General features: G+C 46.2%; 2 protein-coding genes across 4 annotated transcripts; both read right to left on the reverse strand.

The window, feature by feature from the left end:
* Positions 1 to 129: 129 nt before the first annotated feature.
* Positions 130 to 13,057, reverse strand: atxn7l2a (ataxin 7-like 2a). 3 transcript variants are annotated; one of them, XM_030349854.1, is made up of 11 exons: positions 12,869 to 13,057; positions 11,776 to 11,844; positions 10,758 to 11,124; positions 10,079 to 10,368; positions 9,762 to 9,788; positions 9,482 to 9,564; positions 6,902 to 7,113; positions 5,451 to 5,631; positions 3,472 to 3,593; positions 981 to 1,932; positions 130 to 492 (listed from the first exon to the last, which is right to left on the reverse strand). In XM_030349854.1, exons 1-11 carry the CDS (start codon positions 12,996 to 12,998, stop codon positions 475 to 477), a joined length of 2,451 nt encoding a protein of 816 aa, XP_030205714.1. In that variant the 5' UTR covers positions 12,999 to 13,057; the 3' UTR covers positions 130 to 474. The 3 variants fall into 3 exon arrangements, with proteins under 3 accessions (XP_030205714.1, XP_030205739.1, XP_030205721.1); XM_030349879.1 differs by having other exon boundaries at positions 11,776 to 11,911; positions 12,869 to 12,984; XM_030349861.1 differs by lacking the exon at positions 9,762 to 9,788 and having other exon boundaries at positions 12,869 to 13,055.
* Positions 13,058 to 14,373: 1,316 nt separating this feature from the next.
* Positions 14,374 to 27,976, reverse strand: sypl2a (synaptophysin-like 2a). The gene is made up of 6 exons (XM_030350438.1): positions 27,761 to 27,976; positions 27,470 to 27,544; positions 22,190 to 22,305; positions 21,171 to 21,369; positions 20,283 to 20,456; positions 14,374 to 16,229 (listed from the first exon to the last, which is right to left on the reverse strand). Exons 1-6 carry the CDS (start codon positions 27,773 to 27,775, stop codon positions 16,104 to 16,106), a joined length of 705 nt encoding a protein of 234 aa, XP_030206298.1. The 5' UTR covers positions 27,776 to 27,976; the 3' UTR covers positions 14,374 to 16,103.
* Between the last annotated feature and the right edge of the window lie 23 nt (positions 27,977 to 27,999).

Consider the following 27,999-nt stretch of genomic DNA (forward strand, 5'->3'; position numbering starts at 1 on the left):
ACGTATTAAAAAAATAAAATGGGACATTGGCTACTTGTTTCCAGATAACAGTTTACTGAATGTGCACTAATGTACAAATGTGGGCCAGTGGTCAGAAAATGCAGACATCCAAGTGCAGAACAAAACAAGTCAGAGTGTAAAGGACATTTTAGTCCATGTTTTAATTTAGCAGCATAACCAGATGGTCTTGAGGTATTTCTAAAAATTCAATTCACAGAAACTCACCCCCCACGATATTCATCCATACAACAGAAAACACGCACACGTCTGATTCAGACACTAAGAACCACAAGATTCACATACACACACACACACACACACACACACACACACACACACACACACACACACACACACACACACACACACACACACACACACACACACACACACACACACACACACACACACACACACACACACACACGACTGTGCAGAGCTGGCTCCTCATAGTGGCTTTAAGGCAGGCACTCATTAATGGTGCAGTTTTGGCTGTGGGATCAGAAGAGAAGATCATTAAGGTTATACCTGCAACATCTTTGTGCAATAAATGTTAGTCAAATAATAATGGCACATGTTTATCTAGAAGTCATTCATAAATTAAAATGGATAACACTCAAATTCAGGCTTAAATCATGTTTTGAGAGTAAAAATCATGGTCCTAAATTCCTTTAAATTAGCATAAATTCAAGATTCCTTGAGAAAAGTATTTTATACTGATCTGACCATGTCCACGGGCTACAACAGCCTGCTGCTAGTAGGTCAGTGGAGGACTCTACCCCCCCATCCAGGGGGGAGGACTCTTCCCCTAGAGGGGAGGACCCTTCCCCTAGAGGGGGGGGAAGAGTTCCCCCCTAGAGGGGAAGGGTCCTCCCCTAGAGGGGGGACTCCTCCTCCCAGGCAGCCAGCCTCTAATGCAGGGGACTCCTCCTCCTCCTCCTCCCCCCACTGGTTGTCAGAAGGTCAGGGCCGGGCCTCACCTTCTGGGGGCCCAGCTTCTTCTCCAGCGGCCCCCCTTTGCTCTCCTTCCAGGGGTAGAAGTTGGAGCGCGGGGACGAGGAGGAGGCCGAGGAGGGGGGAGGGCGGGGCGCTGGCGGCTTGGTGGACGGCAAGCGTTCGCCATTGTTATTGTTTCCTGCCTTGCGTTTCTTCACCAGCGCCCGGTGTTCAAAGTCCCGCCCCCCGGGCCGCCCCCCTGGCCCCGGGTCCCCCCCAGGCCCGGGGCCGCGACAGTTAGTGGCGGCGTGCGTGGCTGTGGCCTCGGCTGGCGAGGGGTGGCCCGCGGCGGGGGGGTGGAGCCGCTTGTATGACAAGGCTGTTGCCGGCGAATGGGTTTCTGAGGGGAAGGGCTGGGGGCGGGGCTTGCCCCCGGGCAAGAGACTGCCGTTGGTCTGTCCGTGGGAAACGACGGGCGAGGGGTTGGCCTTTGACGAGGAAGGGGAGGGGGAGAAGGGCGAGGGAGGGGGGCGGCCTCGGTCCTGAGGTGTGACGCAGTTCCTGTCTGGGCCCGAGTGCTCGCCCTCCTGCGAGGGCGCCTTGCGCTTCCGTAGAGCGGCCGCCGCCACCGCCGCGTCCCGCTGCCTCAGCATCTGCTTGCTTGGCCGCCCCACCGGGTTCTTGGGTCGGCCCGGCCCCAAAGGGCCCCGCGCCGCCGAGCAGGGCCCCCCCCCGCCGCTGCCCCCACTGCTGGAGTTCTCCGATGGGCCTGAGGGCCTCCCCAGCCCGCGGCCGGACGACGAGGAAGAGGACGAGGACGAAGAGCTTTTGGCCGAGGAGCTGGTGTGACTTCCTGTGCGGACCTTGGAATGTACTGAGGAGGAGGAGGAGGACGAGGAGGAGGACGAGGAGGAGGAGGAGGTGGAGGAGGGAGAGGAGGTGGTGGTTCGTGCTGCGGGCTGGGGAGACGGGGGCTCCTGGGCTTGAGGTATTTTCCTGATTTAAAAAAGGACACAGGATCAGGAAACCAAACTAATGATCCATTAAAAAAAGAAAAGAAAAAAGATCTGAGCCAAAATACAAGGACACCTATATGATGCCTGCAATCAGTTTCACTGTCAAATAGTTTCATTTTAAGATATGGATGTTTAGCCTCTACCGACTCTGCAAGCTCAATGAATCATTTACCAAACACAACCGGGTATCTTTGTACTGTCACTGTTCATGTTGTAGGACGGAGGGAATTACATTTACACCTAGAATTACCGTCATCCGTTATATGCATCGATAATTAATATCAAAAGAAGTCTGCGCTACAAGCCAATGTTTAATTGCACTGCAGGACGTAAATATAGGTTTGTTTTTGATTAAATAACGGAGTGAAGTGGAATCGCATCAACTTCTCGGAAAGAATGAGAACCTACTTTTAGGTATGAACAGATTAACTACCTCAAATAGAACGCGTCAAAAACATGGATGCATTAGAGAACACGCACCCACTTATCATAAACCCCCCTCAGCTCCTCGGACACTTGTACATAACGCCACAGCGTGTGTGGATGTGTTGAGCTCCGTCAGAACCTGCGATTCAGTTTTAAATACGCGTCTGCCAAGTCCAATTATACTCCACCATTAAAAAACTACTGGCAAAGCCCTAGACAAGGTCTAGTCAACTTAAACCTTTAGCCAAATAACGCATGCGTCTCCTGAGGAAGCTGAAAGGTTTCGATGTCAGAAAGGACTTTTATTAACGGTTTATCAGAAACTGATCGCATCAGTCATATCCTTCAACATTACACCCTGGTACAGCTTCCTAACAAGCAGATGCAAGGGACAACTGGCTAGGATAATTAAGCAGGCAAGCAAGATAACCAGCATCCAACAAAAACAGCTATCAGACTTGCGCACTCAAGCAGTGGAGAGGAAGACCAATTCCCCTCTCCTGTATCCCTCCCGTCCCCTCTCCTGGATCCCCCCGTCCCCTCTCCTGGATCCCTCCCGTCCCCTCTCCTGGATCCCTCCCACCTCCTACATGGCTGCTTTGAGCTGCTTCCATCAGGCAGAAGATACAGAGTGCCTCTAGCCAAAAAATCTCTCTATACAAAATCCTTCATACCCAAGGCAACACACACACACACACAACATACTCCTTACACAAGCACCACATTCACACAATTATAGAACAGACTGCCTTCAATCAAAGACAATTTTCCAACATGGCAACATGTTGGACAAATAAAGCTTTTGAACTTTGAACCTGAGGAGTTCATCTCATGACGCACATTGTGAAAGCAGGCCACACGGTTAAGAATATGGACAACCGGCTTGGAATGACAATTTCTCCATTAGAAGGAATGCGGCAGGACTGCAAAGTCCAGCATGCATTATGTCCGCCCCTAGAGGACAGTGATGCTCCTAGGAATCCTAAAAACTGTACTTTGTGCAGATAATGTCAGAGAGGCAAACATGCTTAATATTGATATTACAATTTTAGCTCATAAATATAACCCTGATTTCAGAGAGGGAGTGACTTACTTCCACAGGTGGGCGCTGATGTGCTGCTCCAGCATGGAGCTGAGGGCTGACCTCAGGTGGTGCAGGCGGCGGTCGAAGGTGTACACGCCGTGGCCCAGCGCGTGGCTGCCAAACGAGCACACCTGGGGGGGGGGGAGGGGCCTCATTACACAGGTATTCACCCAAACACAACACTACTGCACCAGTCACTATTTATTGGACCGTGTCTAGACAGTAACGAACATCCCTGACCATAGTTAATCGAGTTTGTAGTCTACTCTCAGCCGTAAACTCATTATTGTACGCGGCTGTCTTCATTCGGAAAAAAATTAAAACATTCGGGAGTTTACAATAATACAAATTATTCTAAAGAGGTCTGGACTCCGTGCGCAGCCCCGCCTTCTCCATTGAACCAAGAAAGCCCGCGCCTTGACGAACGGGGGATTTGACCCCCTCAGTTTTACACAGGAAACTTGAGATAAGAAGGGAAATCGCCGGTCGTGCCAACCTGCGACCGAACCGGCTTGGCAGTGTAAAAAGACCTAGGCTATAGCCTACATCATCCTTCCCAACGATATGGGCAGGATCTAGACCAAGCTCTCCTAATCGGGTCAGCAATAGCCGTGTGTCAATGCCTAGCCTCTGCGTTTGAATGTTAATGAATGAATGGAACGTTGCATTTTTAATGTCTACAAAAATTCTAGGCTAGAGAGTGCGCTCCAATCAATGAAACCGGAATCAGACAAAGTCGGCTCTCTTTGCTGCGCAAAGCATGTTTCAGAAATCAGAACATTAAGATAGATGTAGTCGTCACACTTTTTGTAATATGGAATTATTTCAGGGGGAAAATGTTGTGAAAATGTACGCACAGGGCATGCAGGAATAGGACTGATATCGGCCTAGGCCTTATCAATTGTGTTTTAATATCTTTAGCATTCATATTATTGCAGTTACTCTGCTGTTGGCCTTGATGGGGAGATGTTTGAACGCTTTTTAACCCCATTTTCCTGCCACATTCCTTCGTCTCCCCCTCCTACGGAGCCCATTTCAGCACCGTGTCAGTAGACAGGTACAATCCTACGAACGTCGTGAGTGCAGTGAACGCGTGTTCATGTTAAGAGGAGTTTTGGGAAACGCTCCATAGAAATTTGCGATGGATCGTACGAGCGTGGATCCATCGTTATCGGGAAACGAGGCCCTGGAACAGACCCTGCCGAGACGGACACACGACCCAATTCAACCCTCCGCTACGGTCTGCTCCTTTAGCGAGGAGCAGCTCCTTTAGGAGGAGCAGCTCCTTTAGGAGGAGCAGAGCGTAGTGGAGGAGCAGAGCGTAGTGGAGGAGCAGAGCGTAGTGGAGGAGCAGAGCGTAGCAGAGGAACGGCTTTAGAAACATGTGAGAGCTCCGGTCGCTGGTGACACGCGGTAATCCCATCAGGACTGAAGCCTTCAAGTGTTTGAGAGACTTCTTTTACCGCTGCGGAGCGTTCGCCCATGAAAGTGTTGAGTTGTACGTCTCATTAGAACCAACACATCATAATATTTAGGGTTTTCTCTCACCCCTGGCTCTTGGCATTTGTAAGCCTAATGCAATAGATGCAGGCCTGTTAGAATGTGCTGGAAACAAGCTCTGTGGCCTCCCAATATGTTTGAGAGCCATCAGTAATGTGTTCCATGTTATGAAGGCCAAGTCGTCCATCAGGTATTAGTGAAATGTAGGAATATCAGTTGCTAAGGAATTGTGCTGTAGGAGACAATTTAGCTAAGGCCCTCCCCCGCCTCTGTTCCCTCCAATCAGGGGATCTCGGGGAAACAATCTGGCTGTCAATCCCATGAAACGTAAATACATACACGTATACATACACATATAGAAACGAAGTACATATAAATATTGAATTTCAAATGAACTAACTTTTATAAGCCATGATTAAAAAAAAACACAAAATGCTGAATGTTAGTAACCCCTAAGCCAGGCCCCGCGGACAGGTCAGAGGTCTTACCGCCAGGGGCCGGGGATGGGAAGTGGAGGAGGGGTACGGAGCCGGCTCCTCCGCCCCATCCTCTTCGCTGTCGTCACTGGAGAGGGGCCCCTGGACCAGCGGAGAGGGGGCCCCCAGGCTGCCGTCGTCCTGCCGCGACATCTCCTCGTCGAGGGCGCTCTCCGACGAGGCCCGGGACCGACTAGGAGGGGGAGGGAGTGGGGGAGACAGAAGGGCATTTCAAATAAGGAAGAAAACATATTGAAATAAAAACAACGTTGTCCACACAAACAGGTTGACCCCATCGTTAGTTCCCCATTCATGTTTCCAAATCGGTTGCGTCGGTAAGAACGTTTTATTGGAATACCGCTGTGGGTGGGTTATGGTGTAATCCAGCCTCACTGAACTCACTCTACTTTCAGAATAGCCAGATGGACCGACCAAAAGGGGCCGTTCCTCAGTGAAATGCCGCAAGAAAGCTGGGCGATTTACAACTTCAACTAGCATGTACCGGCGTACCATACAAATGGATTACACTATTACTCGAACCTAACCAAATCAGTCGATTCACGTTCAACAAATGAATCGTATATCACACAAATACCTACATTTATGAATCAATATTTTAACATTTCAAAATCCTGTTTTATTTCAGTCGAAGGCAGGCAGCTTCTTGGAAGTCAGTCAGGGTTCTGGGAGATAGATTCTGCTTTCATATGATGGGTGCTCAGGAAGGTTTGGAGCAGTGATGGGAGTGACCGGCTGTACGCAGCGTTGGTGTGTGGAAAACAACCTACTGAAGTTCCAGTTGGTATACAGAGCCAACAGGTGGTCTGTACGCTGTCCAGTTTCACTGGAGCTGCACCGCAGCACTAGTGATACTCAGAATGAGAGCCTCCATATGAAACACGCACACTCTTCTGGACGAGGGAATCGGTAGAGAAGGAAAGTATAAATCCTAACACGAGTTTGTGACCTAATGACCCGCCGGTTATTAAAAGGAGGTTTTAACAAAGGACGAGGAGGGACTTGGCTCGAGAGGAACTGGCAGTTAAGAAGAAAAGTACCACTGATGCAATAAAACATTTAACTGTACAGCAAGTTCCTCTTTTCTCATGAATAAAAAGATAGATGGTACAAGGAGACGCGGCAGAGAAACGTTCCACCACCTTATTTATGGTGCTACAAAAATTAAAAGGTGATATGCACCACTGTCGCCAGTAGGACTGTTAGACTGGAGCCCTACAAGTGGCCTGACCCCCAAAGCATGCACAAACCTCCCTGAGCATTTACAAATGTTACATAAGAAGGATTGGACGTAAAACCCTCCCATCTAACCCTGTGACCTGCTGAGCCCACTTGTGGAGATCATTGTTTGGAGAAAGTTGACCGAGGCAAGGTGGTTCTCTGACATAGAACCCTGTACTCTGTGACCCCCCAGGACACCCCCAGGGGGTCCCACCCACACGTACCTGAAGGCAGGGAGGGTGGCCAGGGGTCTCCTGCAGTGAGGGGCCCCCGTGGGTTCTCTGGGGGCCTCAGGGCTGGAGGGGAGCCCCGAAGACAGGCTGCCGTCCAGCGACTGGGGGCCCTTCTCCCGGACCTTGGTCTTCAGCTCCGCCACCAGCTGGTCAAAGTTTTTACTTCGCCCGGGCACCTTCCTCCGCTGGTGGATGGAGTGGATCTGGGGGGGGGGGGGGGATTACGGTGAGCATCCTGACCTCCACTTTGATCACCCCCTTCTGTTAGCGTCTATGGAGACCATCCTACCCAGAAATTACTTCATGGATTCACTACACAGCTAAACACTTAAAAGCATCATACAATGACGGAGAAAAGGAAAAGAAATTGCAGTTAAGCTAAAACACAAAACAAATTTATAGATAACGCCAGTCAACCCAAAACAGTTATATGATCGTCACCATAGTAATCCATGCCAGTTTATCACCTTTACTGCAGTAATTCCCAGATTTAGAGAAAACTGAGGTTAAATACTAAATTTTTGCCATTTTCCCCCTGAACGTTCCACTATTGAATACAGGTGGCATTATTTTCTTGGACGTGTGGACCTCTCTCTGGACGGTGTGTGTGTGGTCGTGTGGAGCTCTGTCCTGTCTGGTGCGTGTGTGTGTGGTGCTCTCTCTGGACGGTGTGTGTGTGGCCGTGTGGAGCTCTGCCGGGGGGGGGTGTGTGGACGGGTTGTCGGTAGGGCTGGGCGATATGACGATATCATACCGTGGACAATATGAAAGTGTCTACCGGGAGAGATTTGGCCATATCGTTTATACCGAGAGAAAAAAAAAAAAGAAGAAATTATATTGCAATGCACTGACTGAAGCAAGGCAGGTGTGAGACTCACCTGTTAACTTGAAAAAAAATCTCATTTGTATTGAAGAAACAGTTCTATTTTTACCACCAGCTATTTGCACAGCACATAACTTTATTTTATAAGTGTATAATTAGTATTTAAAATATTTGTGTGATGCTGTGATTTTTATTTTATATTACACTGCACTGACTGACAGTCAGGCAGGTGTGAAGCACACCTTTAAAAAAAAAATGTTATTTGTATTGAAAAAACAGTTCGATGTTTGCACTATATGACCCTGCAGTTAATGACAGATTGTTCGCTACTTACTCCTTTGTAAGCATGGAAATTCAAGTTCAAAATAAAAGAAAAAACTGATGAAATGTGAAGTATGGTTATTTTAAGCCATTTATTATTTTAATTTACTTCAAAAATACCATATCGTGATATATATCCATATCGTGATACAAAATTACTCATATCGTGATATAAGATTTTGTCCATATCGCCCAGCCCTAGTTGTCGGACACCTATAGTTTAACGTTACGGTGCGTTACATACACGTCGTCGCTCATTATAAACGCTCAACCTCAACGTCGATACTAAACTAAGTATCACAAATATGGCGTGGGCCGTAACCATGGGGATAACACGTCGTCCTCCTTCCTAGAACTCCTAAAACACCTTTTTTTTAATTTCAGTGTTTGAATTCGAGCTGAAATAGTTACTTCACTGGCCCTTTAACCGGCCAATCACAGTTGAGCACAGCAGATGAGACTCACACTGTTAATTCTGCTATTATGTTACGAACCACACTTTGGGTCACGGACCGAGTAACACAAACTGAAAGTCAGGACTCACGTTGAAAACAGACGTTTTATTTTGTAGGCGCTGCCTTGTACATGGCGGGACGGTTATTAAATCAACGAAAGGAAAGATAATAAAACAGAAAGAAAACCCTAACTAACCCTAACTCTGGGGGACCCAACTTGTCCTACTCAGAAAGTAAAAGGGAATGTGAATTAGTCGGGACCTATATCTACTCTGCTCCAACCTAACCTAAAACGTGAAAACAACCATCTCCAACCAACAACGTATAAAGTGAAGTGAAAAGCAATAATGTTCCCACATGGGAAAAGGACGGCACTGGACCGCAAATTACTAATACAAGAGAAACTAGTTCACACATGAACGATCGGTGACTTCCTTGTATCGCGACGGAGAAAAACAGTAAGCGAGCGGGACCAGGAACGAATCCCCCAGGCACTAGAAACGGCTTGGTGTTGCCGACATGACATTGGAAGACGTGTGGTAGGAAGTAGACCTACAGTAGGATATTTAAATACTTTTTTTATTCCAAGCAACGACCCCCACCTCTCCCACTCCTTTTTGTCATTTCCCGTTCGCCGCGTCATCCTGTCATAACTGGAAGCGGCCTTTGTATGTACTTCCTCCTTCACACAGCGACCATATAAGCACTTCCTGTATCATTGAGGCCTAGTGTACAGATTTTGTGTTGCGTTTAGCGAGGCATTTCTCGGCAGAGCAAACGTAACAGGTTTGTCCATGACCTGGAGCATGTGACTAGAAGTCACATGTCACAAGTTAGAAGAATATCGTATTACCATTTGATACTAATCCAGCCATGCTTACTTAAGCAATAATCTCACTCATTGGTGTGTGTCTGTCTGTTGGTGTTTGCGTGTCTCTGCGTGCATGTCTGTAATGTGTGCGTGCTTCTTACGTTGCAGGTGAGGAGGCGCGTGCAGACCTTCTTTCTGTCCGGGTCCAGGACTCCACAGTGTTTGTCCAGGTCACATTCCCTCCCTGGGGGACACGGACACACACACACACACACACACACACACACACACACACACACACACACACACACACACACACACACACACACACACACACACACACACACACACACACACACACACACACACACACACACACACACACAGTGATTTAGGGTCCGAAGCGGAGATATGTGTGTTATTGAGAGGGGCTGTGAGTACCTGTTTTGGTTCGATGCAGACACCGATCTGCCAAACAACAACATCAAAATGTCCAATCAATATCATAAATAGATGACTTGTGTAAACCTCTTTAGTGTGGTCAACATAGATGCTCCAGTTCATGAGTATCCTAGAGCCCCCGACCACACAGTCAAACGGCAGTAGAGCCAGATTACAGAAGGGGCCATAATGCATGATGTTGGAGCCCTCAAGGCCTTCCTATACAGACATCCAGGTGATACTACAACAGAGATAACTGCCACTGCCCGTACGTTTTACTGTCGGGGCGTCCTCCTCCCCCCCCCCTCCATACTTACTGGAGGCCACCTTGTTGTACGGTCTGGGGACCCGGTGGGAGGGGCCCCCAAGCCCCACCCCGGCCCCCATCACGGGGTCCTTCTTCTGGGTGGAGGGGGGCCCTCGCTCCCCTGGGGACTGCCGGCCAGGCGGAGGGGTGGCGCCCCCATGTGGCCAGGGGGGGTCTCGGAGGGACAGGGGCGGCGAGCTCAGCGGGGGGTCCAGGACCGGAGGTGGCTTGAACGCGGGCGCCTCCACACGTCCGCTTCCACCGCCGCTGCTGGGAGACAGCTTCTCCAGGGGGGGGGGTCTGGGGAAGACAGAGAGTTAGGCTCAGGGGCCTGGGTCTGGGAGAGACAGAGAGTCAGGCTCAGAGGCCTGGGTCTGGGGGGGACAGAGAGTTAGGCTCAGGGGCCTGGGGCCTCTTCAGCCAGCGGTCACTATTCAATACATGGTCAACGTCAAACGGAAAGAGACAGACTACTATAGCTCAAACTGATCTCTGTAAAACATTTGACACTATTTGCGTCAGGTTTTGACCCCTTTATCTAAAGGCACGTGAGCAAACAGACAGGCAGGGGCTAAGAGGACATTTGGGCGGGAACACAGAACCACCTCTTGGGGGGCCAACACCCCCCCCTCACCACTGCCTGCCCCTGCTCATGCACACGGCCCCAGCCAGACCCCGTCCCGGCGTACCGTCCTCCCTCCTTGGAGCTCTTGGCGTGTCTGTACTGGGGCGGGGTGGAGGGGGAGGGCGGGGCCGCCCGTGACAGTGGCGGCGGGGGCCCCTGCCCCGGGGCCCCGCGGCCCTCCCAAGCTGGGGCCGGCGGGGCGCTCGGGGCGTGCGACGGGGAGTGGCCGTGGCCGTGGCGGGCCCTCTGCTGTGGCTGCGGGGCGGGGGCCGGGGCAGGGGCCCGCAGGCGGGCGTACACCTTGGCCAGCGGTCCGTGGCGCCGCTCGCAGTGCTTCTCGAAGGCCTGGGGCTTCACCACCTGGCCGCAGTGGCTGCACACCACCAGGTAGAAGTCGTCCTGGCCCGGGTAGTGGCCGAAGATACACATGTCTGGAGGGGGGGGGGAGCCAGTGAGTAATACATGACGCAGCACATTCATAGCATACTAACCGCCCAGATGAACACTGGGGGGGACATATAGAGACAGGACAAATGCCCAAATCAAGAGACAAAGCGATAAAGCATAGGGTTCAGCATACGTCTACAAAATAGGCCGTGTTTTACAGACACCCTGGCTCTAAAGACTTCACCACTCACGAAGTGGAGTGGTGAAACATAAACACCCTACAACGACAGCTAATAAAGTTGCGCTGAGAGGCCAATTATAGTTAGCTTCTCGGCGCAACTTTATCACTCAGGAGTGATAAGTACCTAATAAGTGATAAGTGATAAGTACCTCTCCCCTGAACTGTAAAAAAAACTGCAAAAATCCAAATACAAGCACAAGCGAGTACCTGTACACGCCACCACCAAATAAAACAGGGTAAATCGCCCGTCTGACTGCTGCTACCATTAACAACACTGCTACGACTACTACTATAATTGAGAGCCAGGCAACATTGACTTAACATCTTCTTCCAACAGCAGGTTCAGTCGCCCCACCAAACATGTAACAAACAGCATAGTGAAAAGCCATACCAACACACATCCACACTGGCTGGCCCTTGGTTCAGAAAGACCCGGTGTTTCAGCAGGACTTACCCTCCTTGCTGAGCGACATGGCCTCAGCTGCCTTTTTGCCATTCTTGCCGCTCTCTTCTACATCAGCCCCTGGAATACAGATCACAGATATAACAGGACATCTTTAGACCTCTGCACCCTCTTGTTGATGGAAATCCTAATATCAAATAAATCAAGCAAAGGGAGGGACATAGGTCAAAGCTATTGGCAACATCTTTAGAAATGAAGGCATCACCACAAAAGTTCTGTAACGGGGCCTTCCAGCTACACACTGGAACAGCTTGAGGGAGGGATATACTTTGTATATTAAACTAATGGACGTCTGTAATGCTTGTAGTTGCATCGCCGGGTTACCATCCTCAGTATGGGGCCAAAGGTGAGCTAGTTAGGAACGGAGTGGCACTCGGACGGATGCCAGACCAAGATAAAGCGCACTAAAAATGTCAGTAGGATAAACCACTCCTTGGTCAAGGAGGCAAAATGAGGGGTTCCTCTTCAAACGTTTTGCTTCACAAAGATTGGAATGGGAGTTGGTGGTGCTGTCAACCATCAGAGGGACAGTGTACCAGGTGAGGGGACCATGAAGTCACGACCCTTGATATCAAAGGCTCGACTGGGGTTTACACGGTGGCCCCAGCCTCAGACTCCACCTCCGTCGGCATCCTCCCGCGGCTAGCGGCGTTAGCAGCATTAGCTCGATGCTTGACGGCTGGCCGAGCCGGGAGCTAGCCACCAGCTAGCGCTCCATTGCAATAAGTTGTATCGCCCTACCATCCATACAGAGCCTAATTTCGCTCTCTGAAAGCACTGATGTGGAGCGTGTTTCATTGACACACAGAGCGCTGCCCATCCCCTGCCTGCTCAGTGTTAAGGATGAAGTGTATACATGTGTAATATGGTGCTGAAATTGAAATGATTATCACTATTCTCTGGCTGAAGACCTGGGAGGACCTGGGAGAGAGCAACATGTTAGGGGGCCAGCGCTAGGACCCGGCAGGGTCTTTGTTTGGGTAACATGGTTAGCGCTGCCCGCCGTTTCCCCGAGAATAAACGCCGACGGGTTCATCAATCGTCTCCATTATCAGCCGATACGGATGAAAACGTGCTTCCTTACCATCCGACGCGGTCACACCGGCCCTCTCGGCCCAGGTGCTCCAGCTTTGGCCCTCGAAATCACCGAGGCTAGGCACCCGCCGTTCCAGAGCAGCCATTGCTTTCACTGCGCGTTCACGCACCGCCATCATCACTGCGCGGCAAGCGACTTACGTCATAAAGCGCGCTCCCGGTTATGATAGGAAGTTCCTGCATGCACGTCCATGAGCCTCCCACACACACGCACCGTCTGTCCTCAGATTGAGAATTTGAGGCCTAATGCGTCTTGCTTCTTATTAAAAACACAAGCAGAAATGGAACACTTTCTAAGTACCCAGATTTAAATTGTGGGCAATGCTTCTCAATTCGCAGCCTCAGGGACACCGAGACTGGGCTGATGTGACCCGGCTGACCTCTGCCTTTCTCATACACCCCGCGTCAGTCCTGATGAATAAAACCACACTAGGCCAACAGCTCATTTGAATTGGCTATGATAAATGTAAATTCAGGGGCTGCTGCCTAGACTTTTGACCCTCAATTTAAAAAATAAATGAATCTTTCAGAGATAAACACTTTACTTGTCTGCAGGGCCAACCCTGTTTGTACCAGAAGTTTGGAATAGCAGAATATATACTAGTGAGGGCAGCCCAGCGATTTCTTAATCCCTCCAAGTGCTTAAGCCCTAAAGGTCACGTCAAGGCTGTGGTGAAAAATCATCCAGCAGGGAGTCTGAAACCCTGAGCGATGGGGGTGTCGTTACCACAGTGATCATCACAACACTGCTGTCACCTGGGGGGATACTTCATACTTGTATAATTACAATTTCTTATAAGGTTGATTTTCAAACATTGAGATTTAGTTATTACATTATTTTTTTCCTTTGTTGCACTTTGGTATATTCATGAAACAGAAAAGCCTCTCGTCACGTGTTCAATACGCAAATGACGTAAACTAAAATGACCTGTTCCTAAGAGAAAGAGCAGGATCTATGTCAAATGTGCGATGAAGGGTGATGAATTAAACCAAGGGGTCAAGTAAAATGATGCCTCCTAGTGTCCAAGCTGGGGAATGCATTAATAGTCTTAACTATAGGGTTCAAAGCTGGATAAAGATGGCCCAAACTTTTCTCCTTACAAGTGATGTTACACAAATTCACAGTCGAATAAGAACAGTGAAGTGTATATGTTTAATCTTCTTGGGAGTTAGGTGACATTCTTTGTGATGTGGAATCCTTTAGATAACACTCTGATCCAAAGTGAGGGGGGAGGCATCTTGCTCTGGTATACCTACAAGTATAGACATTGCCTATTGAACCCTGCCCTGATGTAGCCAAAGAGTCAAACATCCTATAAAACCCTGTACGGACGTCGTTAAGGATTCAAACACCCTATAAAACAACCCTGCCCTTATGTCAGCTGGGAGTCAAACAACCTATAGAATGACCTTGCACTGATGTCAGCTTGGAGTCCAAACCCTATAGAATGACCCTGCACTTGTGATGTAAAGCCAAGGAGCCAAGTCACAACAGAGGGAGCTCAAACATGAATATATATTTTTAGTAAACAAGGATAGAAAGTTCAATTTTCATTTTTTGGCAAAACCAAGTAAGGCAAAATAAGGAACAATAAGAAAAGGAACAATCAATGTTATAATCAGATTAGTAAAGATAGTGAAACATTAAGATTCATCTTTTAATATTGAGCCAAATTATAGTAATTCTATTTTTATTATTGCATCACAAGTGAGACTACTTTCGGTGTAATTTGACTTCAAATCCAAAGGCACAGGCTGTTAAATAAAAAAGCTCATACAAGGCACTTATTTGCATAGACAATAATTTACCAAATACCAATTCTGAGCCATCTCTGAAAAGCACAGTACTACATTTATATAATCATAGAACATTTGTAGTACAAAGCAGGTAACAAATAACATCAACAATTTCCACAAAATTGTACAACCAGAGCCAGAGCTGCTTTGAGTCTAATTGAGGCCGTCTGGTTAAAGTAGGCCCTCATACAGGCAGTGAAATCAGCTGGCCGTCTAGCGTTACAGCAGGATGACATAATTACATCACCCCCCTTCTGACACCAATGTGACTCTTACTCACGACAAGGTGAACCCCTCTAGCTACACAGTGGTGTGACGAAATACTAAAGCACGATTGGACCGCAAGTCCAAAACAAGGAAGCTGCGCAATGCTTTCATGAGGAAAACAAACCCATAACCAACCCTGAAAAAAAGATCTGTATAATGACCACAGCACCTACTTTTATACCCTCCAGAATATAAAACAATAAAAAGAAACAATTGAACTTCCATTTGACTAGTGTCATAGTGTTTGGCTTCAGTCCCCCAGTGGGAGGTGGACAAGTTGTGAGCAACAGTTATACGTAAACATGGAAGCTGTGCCTCTCTGCTCCTAGGATTGAATGGCAGATGTTATTTCAACACACACAAGTCAGACATAGTGTCTGACTTGTTATGTTAAAAATAAATAACATAATGTAACCCAAAATGTTAAAGTAGCATGAGCAGAATAAGGCACCTACTCTATCAACACCTGTATGGATATTGACAAAAATAACATAACTCACTGGTTGTGTGATTAGTACAATTTTCCCATTGGTGAAGGCATGGTCATTATGGGGTGGATCCTATATATGTTTTCATGCATTTTTGGGGCCATTAGAAGCAAATCAGAGTGGATATTCTCCAACAGTTTAGGTAGACATATTTGTGGCTCGATATTGCCAAATAAGGTTAGTTTAGCAAGTAATAGCTCTCGTCGCCTTTGCATCACGGTGCTGTGTCACAGCTTTGATAGAAGAGCTGCAACCCAAGCTCTGATGCATTTCTCATTTCGTAAGGAAGAGGATTCTCATCTTTACAAGGTACCACTTATGTGCCATTAATCAAAGCCCTTTCAATAAAAGGCTTGCAACAAAACATTGCTAAATTAGTCTTTTCTATGTAGTGTAAAAACATGTGGTTAGTGGAGATAATTAATGGTAGTTTCAATGGAAGGCACTAACAGGGTTTAGTCATATGATTGAGTTAATAACAATCTTCATATTGTGAAATCAAGAAACTAAATCACATGGTTGGCACGTTAATTGGTTAACTTTGATTCAATTGTGGCTAACGAAGAAAAGGGATGGATAACGGTGGATTCCTTTTTAGCATATTTAAGAACGATTGTTAGGCTCAAAGCGTATTTGGCCATTGATGAAGGATGTGTTTGACCCCTGAGTGGTCTAGGGCCCGGGCAGATCTCCCTCCTGCATGGGGGCCGGAGCGTTGGGGTCCTTGTGGAAGTGCGTCTCTTTGTAAATGAACCAGCAGTTACCGGCCCACAGAATCAGGTTCAAAAAGCCAAATATCTGAAAGAAAGGAAGAGAAAACAGAAATTGTCATCAATAAACAATCAATCATAATTGAAGCAGTATTTTGTAGAAGTTAAGCTGATGTTATCTATGAATGATTTATCCGTCATTAAATGGTGGCAGTCTCTTGAATCATTCCCTTGCCCAAAGAGCTGCTCTGTCGGACAACTAGGGTATACAAAATCATGTCATTCGCTGTCTGCAACCAATCATCTTTATCATTTCTCAAGTAGCCAATGAAGTTGCAGAACCTCAAAATGTGTCACCAAAGAAAAGTGCACTTCAACTTGAAGTGTGCAAGTCTACCTTTAAAAAAAAAAAGCTGTGGAGAAAAGATCCCAGACTAGCCGAGTAGTTCAGCAATATGTGTGCCTCCCTGTGCCGGGACGCTCCGATCGTGTGCAGTGAGGGAATGGCAGGTAGATGGACAGGGCGGCAGTTCAATCATCTCATTCGTGTGCAATTCAGGCCTGGGAAAGCCAAAGATGGCCAATTTATTTCTTTTTTTATTTACTAATTGCTGTCGGGGTAGCGAGGGATTCTACACAAATATGACAAAGAAGGCTTCCAAAATGAATGGTCTACACTAGATTTAGGGCTTCTTCAGTTTAGGCATAAGGGACCGAGTGGCTCCAGGCAAAATATCATGAGAAACAACAAAGAACAACAACAAAAAAGCTGCGTAAGACGTTCGGATGTACACAGACTGACTAGACGTGAGAAAGTGCGGTCCTCCACTTCATAAATGGCTTACTCACATTTCTGGTGGATTTTGTCAGTTAGCGGCACATAGAGGCACTGCAACGCAACAACATTAGGCCTACTCAATCAAGAGTCATGAAGTAATATTGCAATATGAGGCTAGTTGAAAGTGGATTTGAACGTCGGGATGCGTGACCTTAAATGCACTTCCATCCTGCGTTATTGTTGACGCATGTGACACTGTTGATATTAGGCTAAACTTAAACAGACCCATAAAACTATATTGTCAATATTGGAATTAATGGGAAATTTGAAACCCCAGCAATATTATTTTCAGTGATGACTTGTTTATTAAACGTTACATATTTTCAGGAGCAAGCATGACATCTGGGCTGATGGATCTCTCTTCATGCATTTGTTGTGAAATGCTTGACTGCAATATTATTATTTGATGTTGCGTGGACTAAGCACGAGCCATTGTTACTTAAAATCGATCCATCAATGAACCAGTCTGTCAATTTTGAATTATGTACATATTATTGACACCTTGGATGTATGGGAACAACCTATCATCAGCACGCACTCGGCCAGTCGTGGAAAGAGCGATAGTGAAGCTGAAAAGCCGGTGGCGCTGAGCTGGGGGATACTGCTCCATCACCCTGAAAAGGTGTGCCGCATTGTGCGGGCATGTGGGGTTCTGCACAATGTTGCACACAGGCACGGCGTGCCATTCTGCAAGGGGATGAACCTTCCAGACGACCAAGACCCCGGACAAAACAATGCGCAGCCCTTTACTAATTATTTTACTGTCACGCTAGTTTTGGGGTTTTGGTGCTGATTCCGGAGGCAAACAAGATCTTATTTCTGCCATCTACCTCCGAAGTCAACACCTCCAACTCGCATTCAGTAACGTTTATTTTTTTCTTCCTTTCCCCATTTTCTCCTAACGAGGGCACTACTGCAGGCCTATCTATCCTAATTAGCATATAAAATGAGGGAGGAGATGGAGAGTCGGGCTTGTGCATGTGCGCTCAATTTTACGTTAATTGGGATGCACAAAGAGAATCTATGTGAAATCATGCTTCCGCAAGGATTGATACACCCAGATTTTTTTAGTCCTAGTACATGAGGCCCCAGGGTAGGAAATGTAAGTAGTTTTGGAAAGGTTTTTTTTCACCCCCGGTGTATTCAATATCAGAGTATTTTGGATAATTTGCAGGGCAACTCCATTTAATGACAGGAGATAAATCCATTTCAGAGAACAAGATTCAATCACACCAATGACTCATATTCAGTCCCATTTAAAAGTTGAACAACTTAACTATTTAAATCTTTCTATCTGCTAAATGCCCAGTGCCCCCGTTTCTTTCTGTCCCTGGTGGACACATTACGGCTAATTTAGCAGACCACATAACATACTATTCATAACGGTGCTCATCATTCAAGTCGACTTCAGAAAGAGGGCATCCTGAGGCATAAAGAGTGACCTAAACGTGCTGGTTCAGCAGTTGTCAAACTGTAGAACCAAATCATTGAACAATATAAGGCAAGAGCAACAAAATGGTTCCATCACAAGTGACCATCTTGTTCACCAAACCCTGTTCTGTGAGATGCTGCTGGTGGTTGGAATCAAGAACTGTGGCTGTCATAATGCACGTGGGCCGACACGCTCTGGGATTGAAATAATGCTCAATTTGTATTGAAGGATGTTTCCAGTTTGCCAAGAACCCAGGTTAAATGTTGACATTTTTTTATGCGAGTTGTAAATCAGCTGGGTATCACGTGGGTAGGTGTAGGAGGGGGTGTTGGAACGATTGGATCGAAGCCATCCCTTCTGGTTCAAAATGAAGTTCTCCATTTCCGATGAATGTACGTAAAAGCCTCTTAGGCTCCAAGTCCGTGAACAAACACAGAATCAAAACGCAGCGGGCACAAATAAAATAAAAAAAGTCTATCAATAGATATTACCCTCCATTGTTCCCATCCCTAATTTACTTTACGCCGGTGTTTAATGTCATTCTGACACTGCTTTATGTACACAATTGCTCGACAAATACAAAAATAAAAATGAAGGAGCGGTACACAGAACCCACATCCCTAGAGCAGAACAAGAGTCAAGAGATACAAACCACATTCAAGGGAAGTGATGAAAAGAAAAGATAATCTCAAACAAGTCAACACTAAAAGAGTCTTTAGTGTGCGGACCTGCAGAGCTCATTCTGAACGGCCGTTGATTTCGATAATCGTGTCCAAGAGGGGGATGGGCTTCTCAGTATAACGCTACAGAGTATGTGTGGTTGTGCGGAGCGGTCAGAGTAAGAGTTAAGCTCAGTCCAACCCAACAGTGTGTGATGCCTTCCATATACAACATCGCTCATTATAACGCTCATGAACATCAAGGTTACTTAAAAACTATCCTAAAGTTGGCGTGGGTTGTAATCCTACGGGATATTCTACATTTGCTTATTGAGATACTAAAATAACATGTTACAACGAACTTAACCCCCACTGAATACCATCAGTTGATAAAAAAGCAATTCTGGAGCAGTGGTGTTCGCAGACTCCGACTCTGACTGAAATTTCCCTTTGGTGGTAACCGCTGTGTTCTCAGGCCCTGTCCACACGAAGCCGAAACCGTTACGGTTTCGATCTATCCGTTTTCGGAGTATCTCCGTAAAGATGGAGTCAAGCGAAACCGGGTAGATCTGTAGAAACGCTGTAGTACACATTCCAGGCCCATAAGGGGCACTGCTTCTGCTACAGAAATCCAGAAGAAAAATAAATAAAAAGAAGAGGCGAGCATCCGCATAAAGGGTGAGACTCCGCGGGCTTAATAGTCATTGGCTAGAGGGTCGATGGGTGGGGCGATGACGTCATGGTTTACGGTTTCAGGCGTCCACACGAATCCAAAACGAAACCGGGTAGATTTGAAACCACCTCCAAGGGTGGTTTCAGAAGTTTACGGTTTCGCTCAGCGGATTCGCCGGCTTCGTGTGGACGGAAGGCCGAACCGTACAAGACCTTTGCGGTTTCGCCATGAAATCGGCTTTGTGTGGATGGGGCCTCAGAGGAACATCCATCAGTGTGAAGATGTCCCCACCATGTCAACACTACTGCACAGCCACTGATAAACTAATTCATAAATTCTGACCTCAGTGACATCCATGGCCACTTCCGTTTGTAAGATCTTTGTTAGTGTTCTTCTTCTCTGCATGCTGGTCGTTTCGGACTGTGACCAGTTCACACTGGAATCTTATATTTGCGAATCTGAGCAATATATCGAAATTCAGCACCAAGGTTTACAGTGTGAATGGAGCCTCAGGAGTGTAGATGTTTGAGTGTACGTACCACAGAAGCGTTGAGACGGCCCATGGAGGCGTATGCCTCCACGGTATACTCGTCCTTGAGGCTGCCCATCAGGTGGTCTGGGTTGGTAGCAAACTTGATGTCTGTGAGCCCCTTGCCCCAGGCTGACGAGGACACCAGCCAAAGGAAGGCAAACACACCGGTGACCACCAGGTCCTGAGAGGAGAGCACGCGAATGAACACCGCACCAACCAAAGAAAACCCCACTGTCTCTACAGGACTAGAAAACGGTCCAAACATGATCAACTTAATACACAAATAAATCATTTCATCAATCAAGCGAGAAAGCAAACTCTCTACTTAAAGATCTTAAGAAACTAAGCTCCGAATCAAGATCTATTCGCAGCTTAGCTTCGGTGTATTCAATTCCGGAGCATTTTGGATCATTTGCAGGGCAACTCCAATTAATGAATAAATCCATTTCAGATATTACACAATATCTGAAACAACAATATTCAATGGCACCAATGACTCTTATTCAGTCCCATTTTATGATAGGAAGTCTCACACACATTAAAAGCAAACTCTCCATTTAAAGATCGTAAGAAACTAAGCTGCGAATCAAGATCTAGAAAGATGATTGACAAAATAAACTGCTTCAACACAAAGACAAGGATTTAATCACACGTTACTATTTCAAATCACAATTTGTTAAGCAACTAAATCAACCGAACCCAGTCCTCGTATCCCGGACAAGTCCCATCATATCTACTACCAGTGCACTTGGGGTGCATTGTTCTCCACAACCCACTGAATAGTGATCATTATTGATAATCATGTCATAAAAATTACAGTTTATTAAAACCATTTTCCATTTCATCATCATATTACAAATGCCAATGTCCTAAAGTATCCCCCCAGCACACTCACGGCGAGGGGTCCGCGACTGGTCTGCCGGTACACATGCTGGTAGCCCAGGTAGAGGACCAGCGTGAGGGTGCAGTACAGGAAGGCAAACACCCCCACGCTCACAAAGAACTCGGCAGAGGAGCGGAAGTCACCCTGGAGGTACGTTACTTCCACTTCGGTGCTATTGCATGTTGGCATGAGGTAGGATCTGTCGGCCAACCTGGGGAGAAAAGGAAAGTGGGATAGGGGGATTGATTTAGAGGTAATAGATTTGGGGAGCAAGGACACCAACTGGCTTGATCACACTTCGTATTGGGGATCAGACACTTTATCCCCAGCTAGGATACTATAGTACTAAGAGCCATGCATTTGACTAATGAAAGAAAAGCAACTTCTACGTATTTGGCATCCATGCTACGCATATTAACTGGGTAATGTGGAATATGTTAATAAGCATGCTCAATAGACTAATAATAACAATAAATTGTGATTGGTCGGTTGACACAGATGCTCGTCATCGTATCAGCAGCACAGTACATCCCTTATGGTCCTATTTCTTATTTTGTTCATGTCGCACTCAGACTCCCTCACAATGATGAGCGACAGGAGACAGTGGGAGTGCCACACTCACCAGGATTTACTTACTTTTGTTTCCAATGGATGCAAAAGAACAAAGTGAAAAGCATGTCATTGGGTCGTATAGAGGACGGCAGATTATGGTTTAAATACATGCGTCATGAAGAACAATCCGTCGTATATTTATTGGCCAGCCGAGTAGTACCCTTTTCAATCCACGGTGAAATGCTCTTTGCATATTACACGATTGTCAAGTCCTCCATGGTATACTGAAGCCATTGTAACTACTAAACATCTGTGTCTAGGTTAGCATCTAGACACACACTAAATTGAACCGATCACCATGAACCTGCATTGTTTCCTTGGGAAACTAGAAAGTGGAGAAATTGCTGGTGATCGATGAGCTCCCTATAACAGAGACCATACAAAAAAAAAAACACATGAGGCGTTAACCATTAATCTACCTGAAAGGGTACCAGAACTCGGGCTTGACTTCCATTGGCTTTTCGTGGCATTTGACCGTAAAGTGGGTGCTCCCCGAATAGCCCCCTGCCGTGGCGAACGCAAATATGGTGAACACCTGTACACATAAAAACATGACAGAAGAACATTAGAATCAAGGCAAAGCTTAGACAATATTCTAACAACAAAAGATCAGTGAAGATTAATTACATTACAATTATGTTAACTGATTAAATCTGTGTATAAAAGATGTAGATTGAGTGACTGAGTATTCCAATACAATGCAAATAGACTGCTCTGGTTTTTTGTTTAAAGCAAGTTACACACAAAATCTGAGACAGCATCAATGCCCTGTTGTTTAACCCCCCCCCACTCTGAAATATAACCAGGTCTCCCTGCGCTGTGAATGCCTTCTTCAACTTCCTGTTTCCCGAGAGGAAATGCCCTCCCTCAGGACTGCTGAGAGAGCAAACAAGGCTGGGCTGACCAGATACGGGCTAACAAACAGAAGAACATCTTGCTCAAGCTAAACTATGGGCTTCAAAATACACAAGCATGCAGACATATTCTGGAAAAAAAACAAACCAACTTATAGTGATCTTCAGTCAGTTCTAGTCTTTAATAAGATCAGACACTGAAAGCCACTTTGAGAAGGATATTCAATCGTTTCAATTAGTGTTGGACTCAAATCCAACTGCAGGAAGCACCATTTTCTGGTGAAGCATGTTCCGTTTGTCATTGGCTCCGTGTGGCACCAGTGAGCACCAGGGTTAGACACATCCAGGCCCACTATGAAATGGCCTTGGCATAGATTGGGTTTCATGTTGGGGTGAGTCCAGGCAGACTTTTTATAGCACTTGGTTACACATGAGTTTTGATTAATCGTGGGGTGGGTCGAGGTTATTCAGATGGGGTATCAGTTGATTCCCCTTCCTATTTTTGAAAGGCAGGAAACAGAAAGGCATTGGTATGAGTATCTGCTCTTTGGCAATGCAGGATTTCAACTAGAGCTCCTCTGTCGAGGCTGCCGGGCCAGCTGGATGGTGGGTGAAGATTCTCTCAACCATCTGCCGTGCCCACCCCACCCACGCCCACCACGTGAACGGTTTCAGCTGAGTGCAGGGGGTCGTAGCAGGGGCTCAAGACATGGGCTGATTTATGAAAATTATCCCATGAATGTAGGACAAAAAAGATGTGGCTTCCATCTTCCATCTTCAAAAAAGCTATTGTTATCCGACTTTTGGATTAGTGTGACAAAGGATGCTAAAGAATATATATATATACACATCAGTGGAGGCTTCTCCATTGAGGAGAGGGAGGAAGATCCTCCCTAACATTGTTGAGAATAAAAGATTTAGATTGCCCCGACTATTGTAATGAATTAATGCCCTTAAATATGACTACTTTATTGCCTTTGAATATATAATGTTCGTTTCCCTGGGTAAAGGGACATTAGCACCCCCTATCGCCTATTGACAATTACTTCAGGGAGGAACGTCCTCCCTCCGCCGCCGTCCACTCCCATTCATTTTCCCGAAAGTACTGGCGGCCGGTGGATAACATGGGTTTCAATGGGAGAGAGGAGGAAAATCCTCCTCTGAGTGGGTGGGACCTTAAGGGGTCTGATTCGCGCAAAAATCTATCCGTCTGCGCTATGAGCCAATAAGCAGGATCCCTGGATGTTGAGCAGTGTTGCCAGATTGGTCAGATTTACCACCCAATTGGGCTACTTTTAACCATGTTAGGCTGGAAAAATTATCATTGGGCGGGAAATCTGCCCAATCTGGCAACGCTGTCGATAACAAACCCGGTCTGCATTGGAAACGGAGGACATTGTTAACGTCTTATTACAAAAACCATTCCATTCATTCAGAAAGAGGTAGACCACTTCCCAAAATCAAGGTCATCAGAAGTAATGGCAACGTCAGTGTTGTGAGTGCTACATGGTTTGCTAGGTACGCATGACTTACTGGTAGCATTACAAGCAATTGTAACTGAAAATAAACATAGCTAAATAACTTCAGTCAGTGAGGGTAAAAATAGGCCCAATAATAGGCCCAGATTCTTTTATTTACTTTTACAAATCAATAGTAGGCCTGATTTGACTAATATGCTTTGCATCCTTTCCTTCTCAAATTACAGTGATGCCACTGGTGGCTTTGTATACATTTTGTTCACATAACTCCCTCCCTGCTATTTTGTAGTTCACCAAAACACCCTGAAACAACTTGAGTCTCACATTCTTATGCCACCATACACCAACAGTGCAAGCAGGCCAATGGCAACCAAGCGCGCAGTCCTTCCTCCCTCACTTTAAAAACCACCAGCCGCCACTGATATACATATACGTGTGTGCGCGCGCGTGCGTGCGTGCGCGCACACACAGGGGTAATAATTGAATAAGTAATGGAGACTTCTGAGTTTGAAACAGGATTCATTCAGACAAAGGACTACACTTTCCCTAAAAAGGTCTTTGCCTTAGCAAGCAGCGTTAAATAGAGTCATGTGATTTCTGCTGCTTCCCAACTTCCTATGCAGAATCATACCCATTGTTCACATCCCACACCAACATCTGCCCAAGCACGTTCTGCAGGTCATAAGGAGCAGTTAGCTAACAAACGGGGCCAGCAGTTGGGAATTCCCTTCTCCTAGCCTACCCTTCTTCCTAGCCTGCCTTCCTTCTAGCCTGCCTTCCTTCTAGCCTGCCTTCTTCCTAGCCTGCCTTCCTCCTAGCCTGCCTTCCTCCTAGCCTGCCTTCCTCCTAGCCTGCCTTCCTCCTAGCCTGCCTTCCTCCTAGCCTGCCTTCTTCCTAGCCTGCCTTCTTCCTAGCCTGCCTTCTTCCTAGCCTGCCTTCTTCCTAGCCTGCCTTCTTCCTAGCCTGCCTTCCTCAGGTCTTTCCCTAGCTACCCCTTCTCCTAGCTATTTCTTCTCCTACCCTGCCCTTCTTATGGCCTTTCCTTCCCCTGGCCTAACGTCTCCTTGCCTAAAAATTAAGCATGCCTAATCTTCTCCTAGCCAACCCTTGTTCTGGCCGATATTTATCACACCCAGACTCTCACTGAATGATCAAGATATTTTCCACTGTGTGTAATCAAAGAAGGGCATGAGAGATAAGAAACCGCAGGAAGATCACAGAGATTCCATCACATTTCACCTGGAAGATTAGGAGAAAGCCCAGTCTGAGGATAATTGTTCATGACTACCGAGCATGGCAACAGTCCTTTGTAGTTGTTGTTGGTCAGGTTCCTAAAGTGATTTTGATTTTACCTATTGTTTCAAAATGTTATGAGGTCTCTCATCGTGCCCACGACATTCAGCCGTTAGGTTTTATTCAGTAAAACAATGAAGAAAACCAACTGGTGGGTGTGGTCAAATACGATGAAGTTGATAACAGAATTAACATTTAACATCTAATTAACATTTAAAAACACACAAACTCTTCTTAAATGCTAATCTCAGGTTACATTTGGATAACACTAGGCGTTTTATTACTAGAGCTGCCCTCCTTTGGATCTGAATAATCAATAGTTTTTGTATGCTTTGATTGATCTCAGCCTCATCTGAAAGTCGTTTTGAATAAAAGTATCTGCTAGATAACCATATGTTATTGTAATGATATTGATTATGCGTGTTCATTTAGGTTTCAACCCAAATTTACATTTAAAAAAAATGACGCCTCTTAACTGATCGCTTCACACCTTAGGTAAATAAGAGTCAGAAGGACCACCTACATTGTTTACCCAGGAACGTCGGGCCTCTCCCATCCCCCCCCATTCAGCTCCATGACACCGCTGCCAGCCACACTTTATGGCTATAGAAAGTGACCATCGTCGAGCCAAGGACTACCTCTGCTGTTAAAGCGGTGAGTAGGGCTGGCCGATTAATCGAATTTCGAACTCGAATTCGATTTTAGCGTCAAACAATAACAAAACTACTATAATCGAGTTCAATTATTAATTTTTTTATGTTTTATAGAAAGTGCAGAACAGTTGGATACATATTTGTACATTCTTTTCGATTTGAACATTTTCATTTTGACCATTTTGTACACTTTTTTAAGGCGAAATTTCAAAGTTCTCAGTTACTACCGTAAGTGTTATTGGGAGAGACATAAATACATCATGTTTTCAAACTAAAAAAAATCGTGAATTCAATATTGACCAAAATAATCGGGATTATGATTTTCTCCATAATCGAGCAGCCCTAGCGGGGAGGGGCACTAGGTCTATAATAAACTAAGGAAAAGACTAGACCATGTACACTGCACTTTATCATTTACTAAGTAGATCAGGTCCTTCAGTTCACTCCAACTGAATACGCCTTAGACACACACAGTATACTGCTGACTTCCCCATACAGCTCGGCATAAAAGTTGATAGAGCTCTAGATCAGTGAAGGGGACTGAAGGTTGACACCATTCAATGAACTAGCGAACGTACTTTCAAAGATGAATAACACTCGGTTCATGCAGTAGCAATACCAAGAATGTGTTGATGTTAATTGTGCCAGAGTATTCACAGTTCCATGCTATTTATGTTTTGGCATGTGGCCCTAGTCTGCACAGCAGCCAAGTAAACCTCACAGACCTCACTTCACGTTACTACAGCCATAAAGCCATCTGCTGCATGTACTACGTTTTGAGTTGGTATTTGGTCCTCGAAAAATGTCTTTATTTCCTGCAAAGTCTATGCAAGGTTATTCCGAAGTATAGCTACGTAATAAGAAACATCTTACTAACCTTAGATTTTAAGATGCACTTACTGTATGTTGAACATGTGTATTCAATGCAATTTAACAGAAAATGACACAGGCACCTTTCTGTCCCCTTGACCAGATAAAGTGGCGTTAAAGTACGCCTTCTTCTTACACATTGAACCGTAGATACGTCTCTCTCTCTCTCTCTCTCTTCTCCCCAACCTACCAGACAATGTGCAATTGCATTTTATTTATCTATTTTTATATCTACCTCTGGCTATTTTCGGGAATGGATTTTTTAATTATGTGCAATATTGCTGACTTTCTATTGACTTTTACTCTTTGTCCATTTTGTTGTTTGTCGACTGTACTGTCTATTGCTACTGGATAAAGTATCTACATACTTACTTACTCTTGGGAGTACTATGCAGGCCTGCTGCACCTCACTTTAAACACGCATGCACAATATGAAGACGATAGCCCTGGTGCTGGCCTTGATCGAAGTGCATCACATTACCACGTTAACGTGGTGGAGACCCATCAGGATAAAGAGGTTAACCAGACGAGTGACGTGTTGATGTTCTTACCCATTCCAGGACACGGATGAACCCCAGGGGCTCCTTGATGGGTCCCAGGTCAAGTGCGAAGCCCGACACAGCTCTCTACACAGGACGAGGAGGGGGATAAAGTGGAAACATTGTTGAATCAATTAAGGAGAGCAACATATGTATAGCACATATCCGGTACACCAAGCTACCTGTCGTTCACCTTGTTTGGAGTGGCCCTGCCCTTGTTAGCCCTTATCTCGCTAACGAAATGCTAACGAAATGCTAACAGGTTCTGTCAAAAACAAGTCAACGTTAAGCCCAAAGACCCACCTGAACGATCTCCATGGAGACTCGGTCCAACTACAATGCTGTTCTTGTTTAAAGTAATATCCAAAACCTGACGGTATCGTCCTGTAACTGTGGTTAACGACGGGTTGTTCCGCGGGCTTCAGGCGGGGATGGTCACGTGTTCAGCTCTTGGTGGCGACGATGCGCGAGCTCCGCGCTGTCAAACTTCTCCGCGCGCCGCCGGCCAATTGCACCTGACTGCAGCACGCAGATCGGGGTTA

Source organism: Gadus morhua, chromosome 1 (genome assembly GCF_902167405.1).
Source record: "Gadus morhua chromosome 1, gadMor3.0, whole genome shotgun sequence".
NCBI lineage: Eukaryota > Metazoa > Chordata > Actinopteri > Gadiformes > Gadidae > Gadus > Gadus morhua.

Excerpts from the sequence above, each read along its gene's own strand:
- atxn7l2a (XM_030349854.1), bottom strand. The coding sequence starts at position 12,998 with ATGATGGCGGTGCGTGAACGCGCAGTGAAAGCAATGGCTGCTCTGGAA. Across the intron at positions 5,632-6,901 it reads GCCACCCTCCCTGCCTTCAG|TCGGTCCCGGGCCTCGTCGG; the intron begins GTACGTGTGGGT and ends TCCCCCTCCTAG. Across the intron at positions 3,594-5,450 it reads CCCATCCCCGGCCCCTGGCG|GTGTGCTCGTTTGGCAGCCA; the intron begins GTAAGACCTCTG and ends CCCCCCCCCCAG.
- sypl2a (XM_030350438.1), bottom strand. Across the intron at positions 21,370-22,189 it reads GAGTTCTGGTACCCTTTCAG|GTTGGCCGACAGATCCTACC; the intron begins GTAGATTAATGG and ends TTTTCTCCCCAG. Across the intron at positions 16,230-20,282 it reads GCCGTCTCAACGCTTCTGTG|ATATTTGGCTTTTTGAACCT; the intron begins GTACGTACACTC and ends CCTTTCTTTCAG.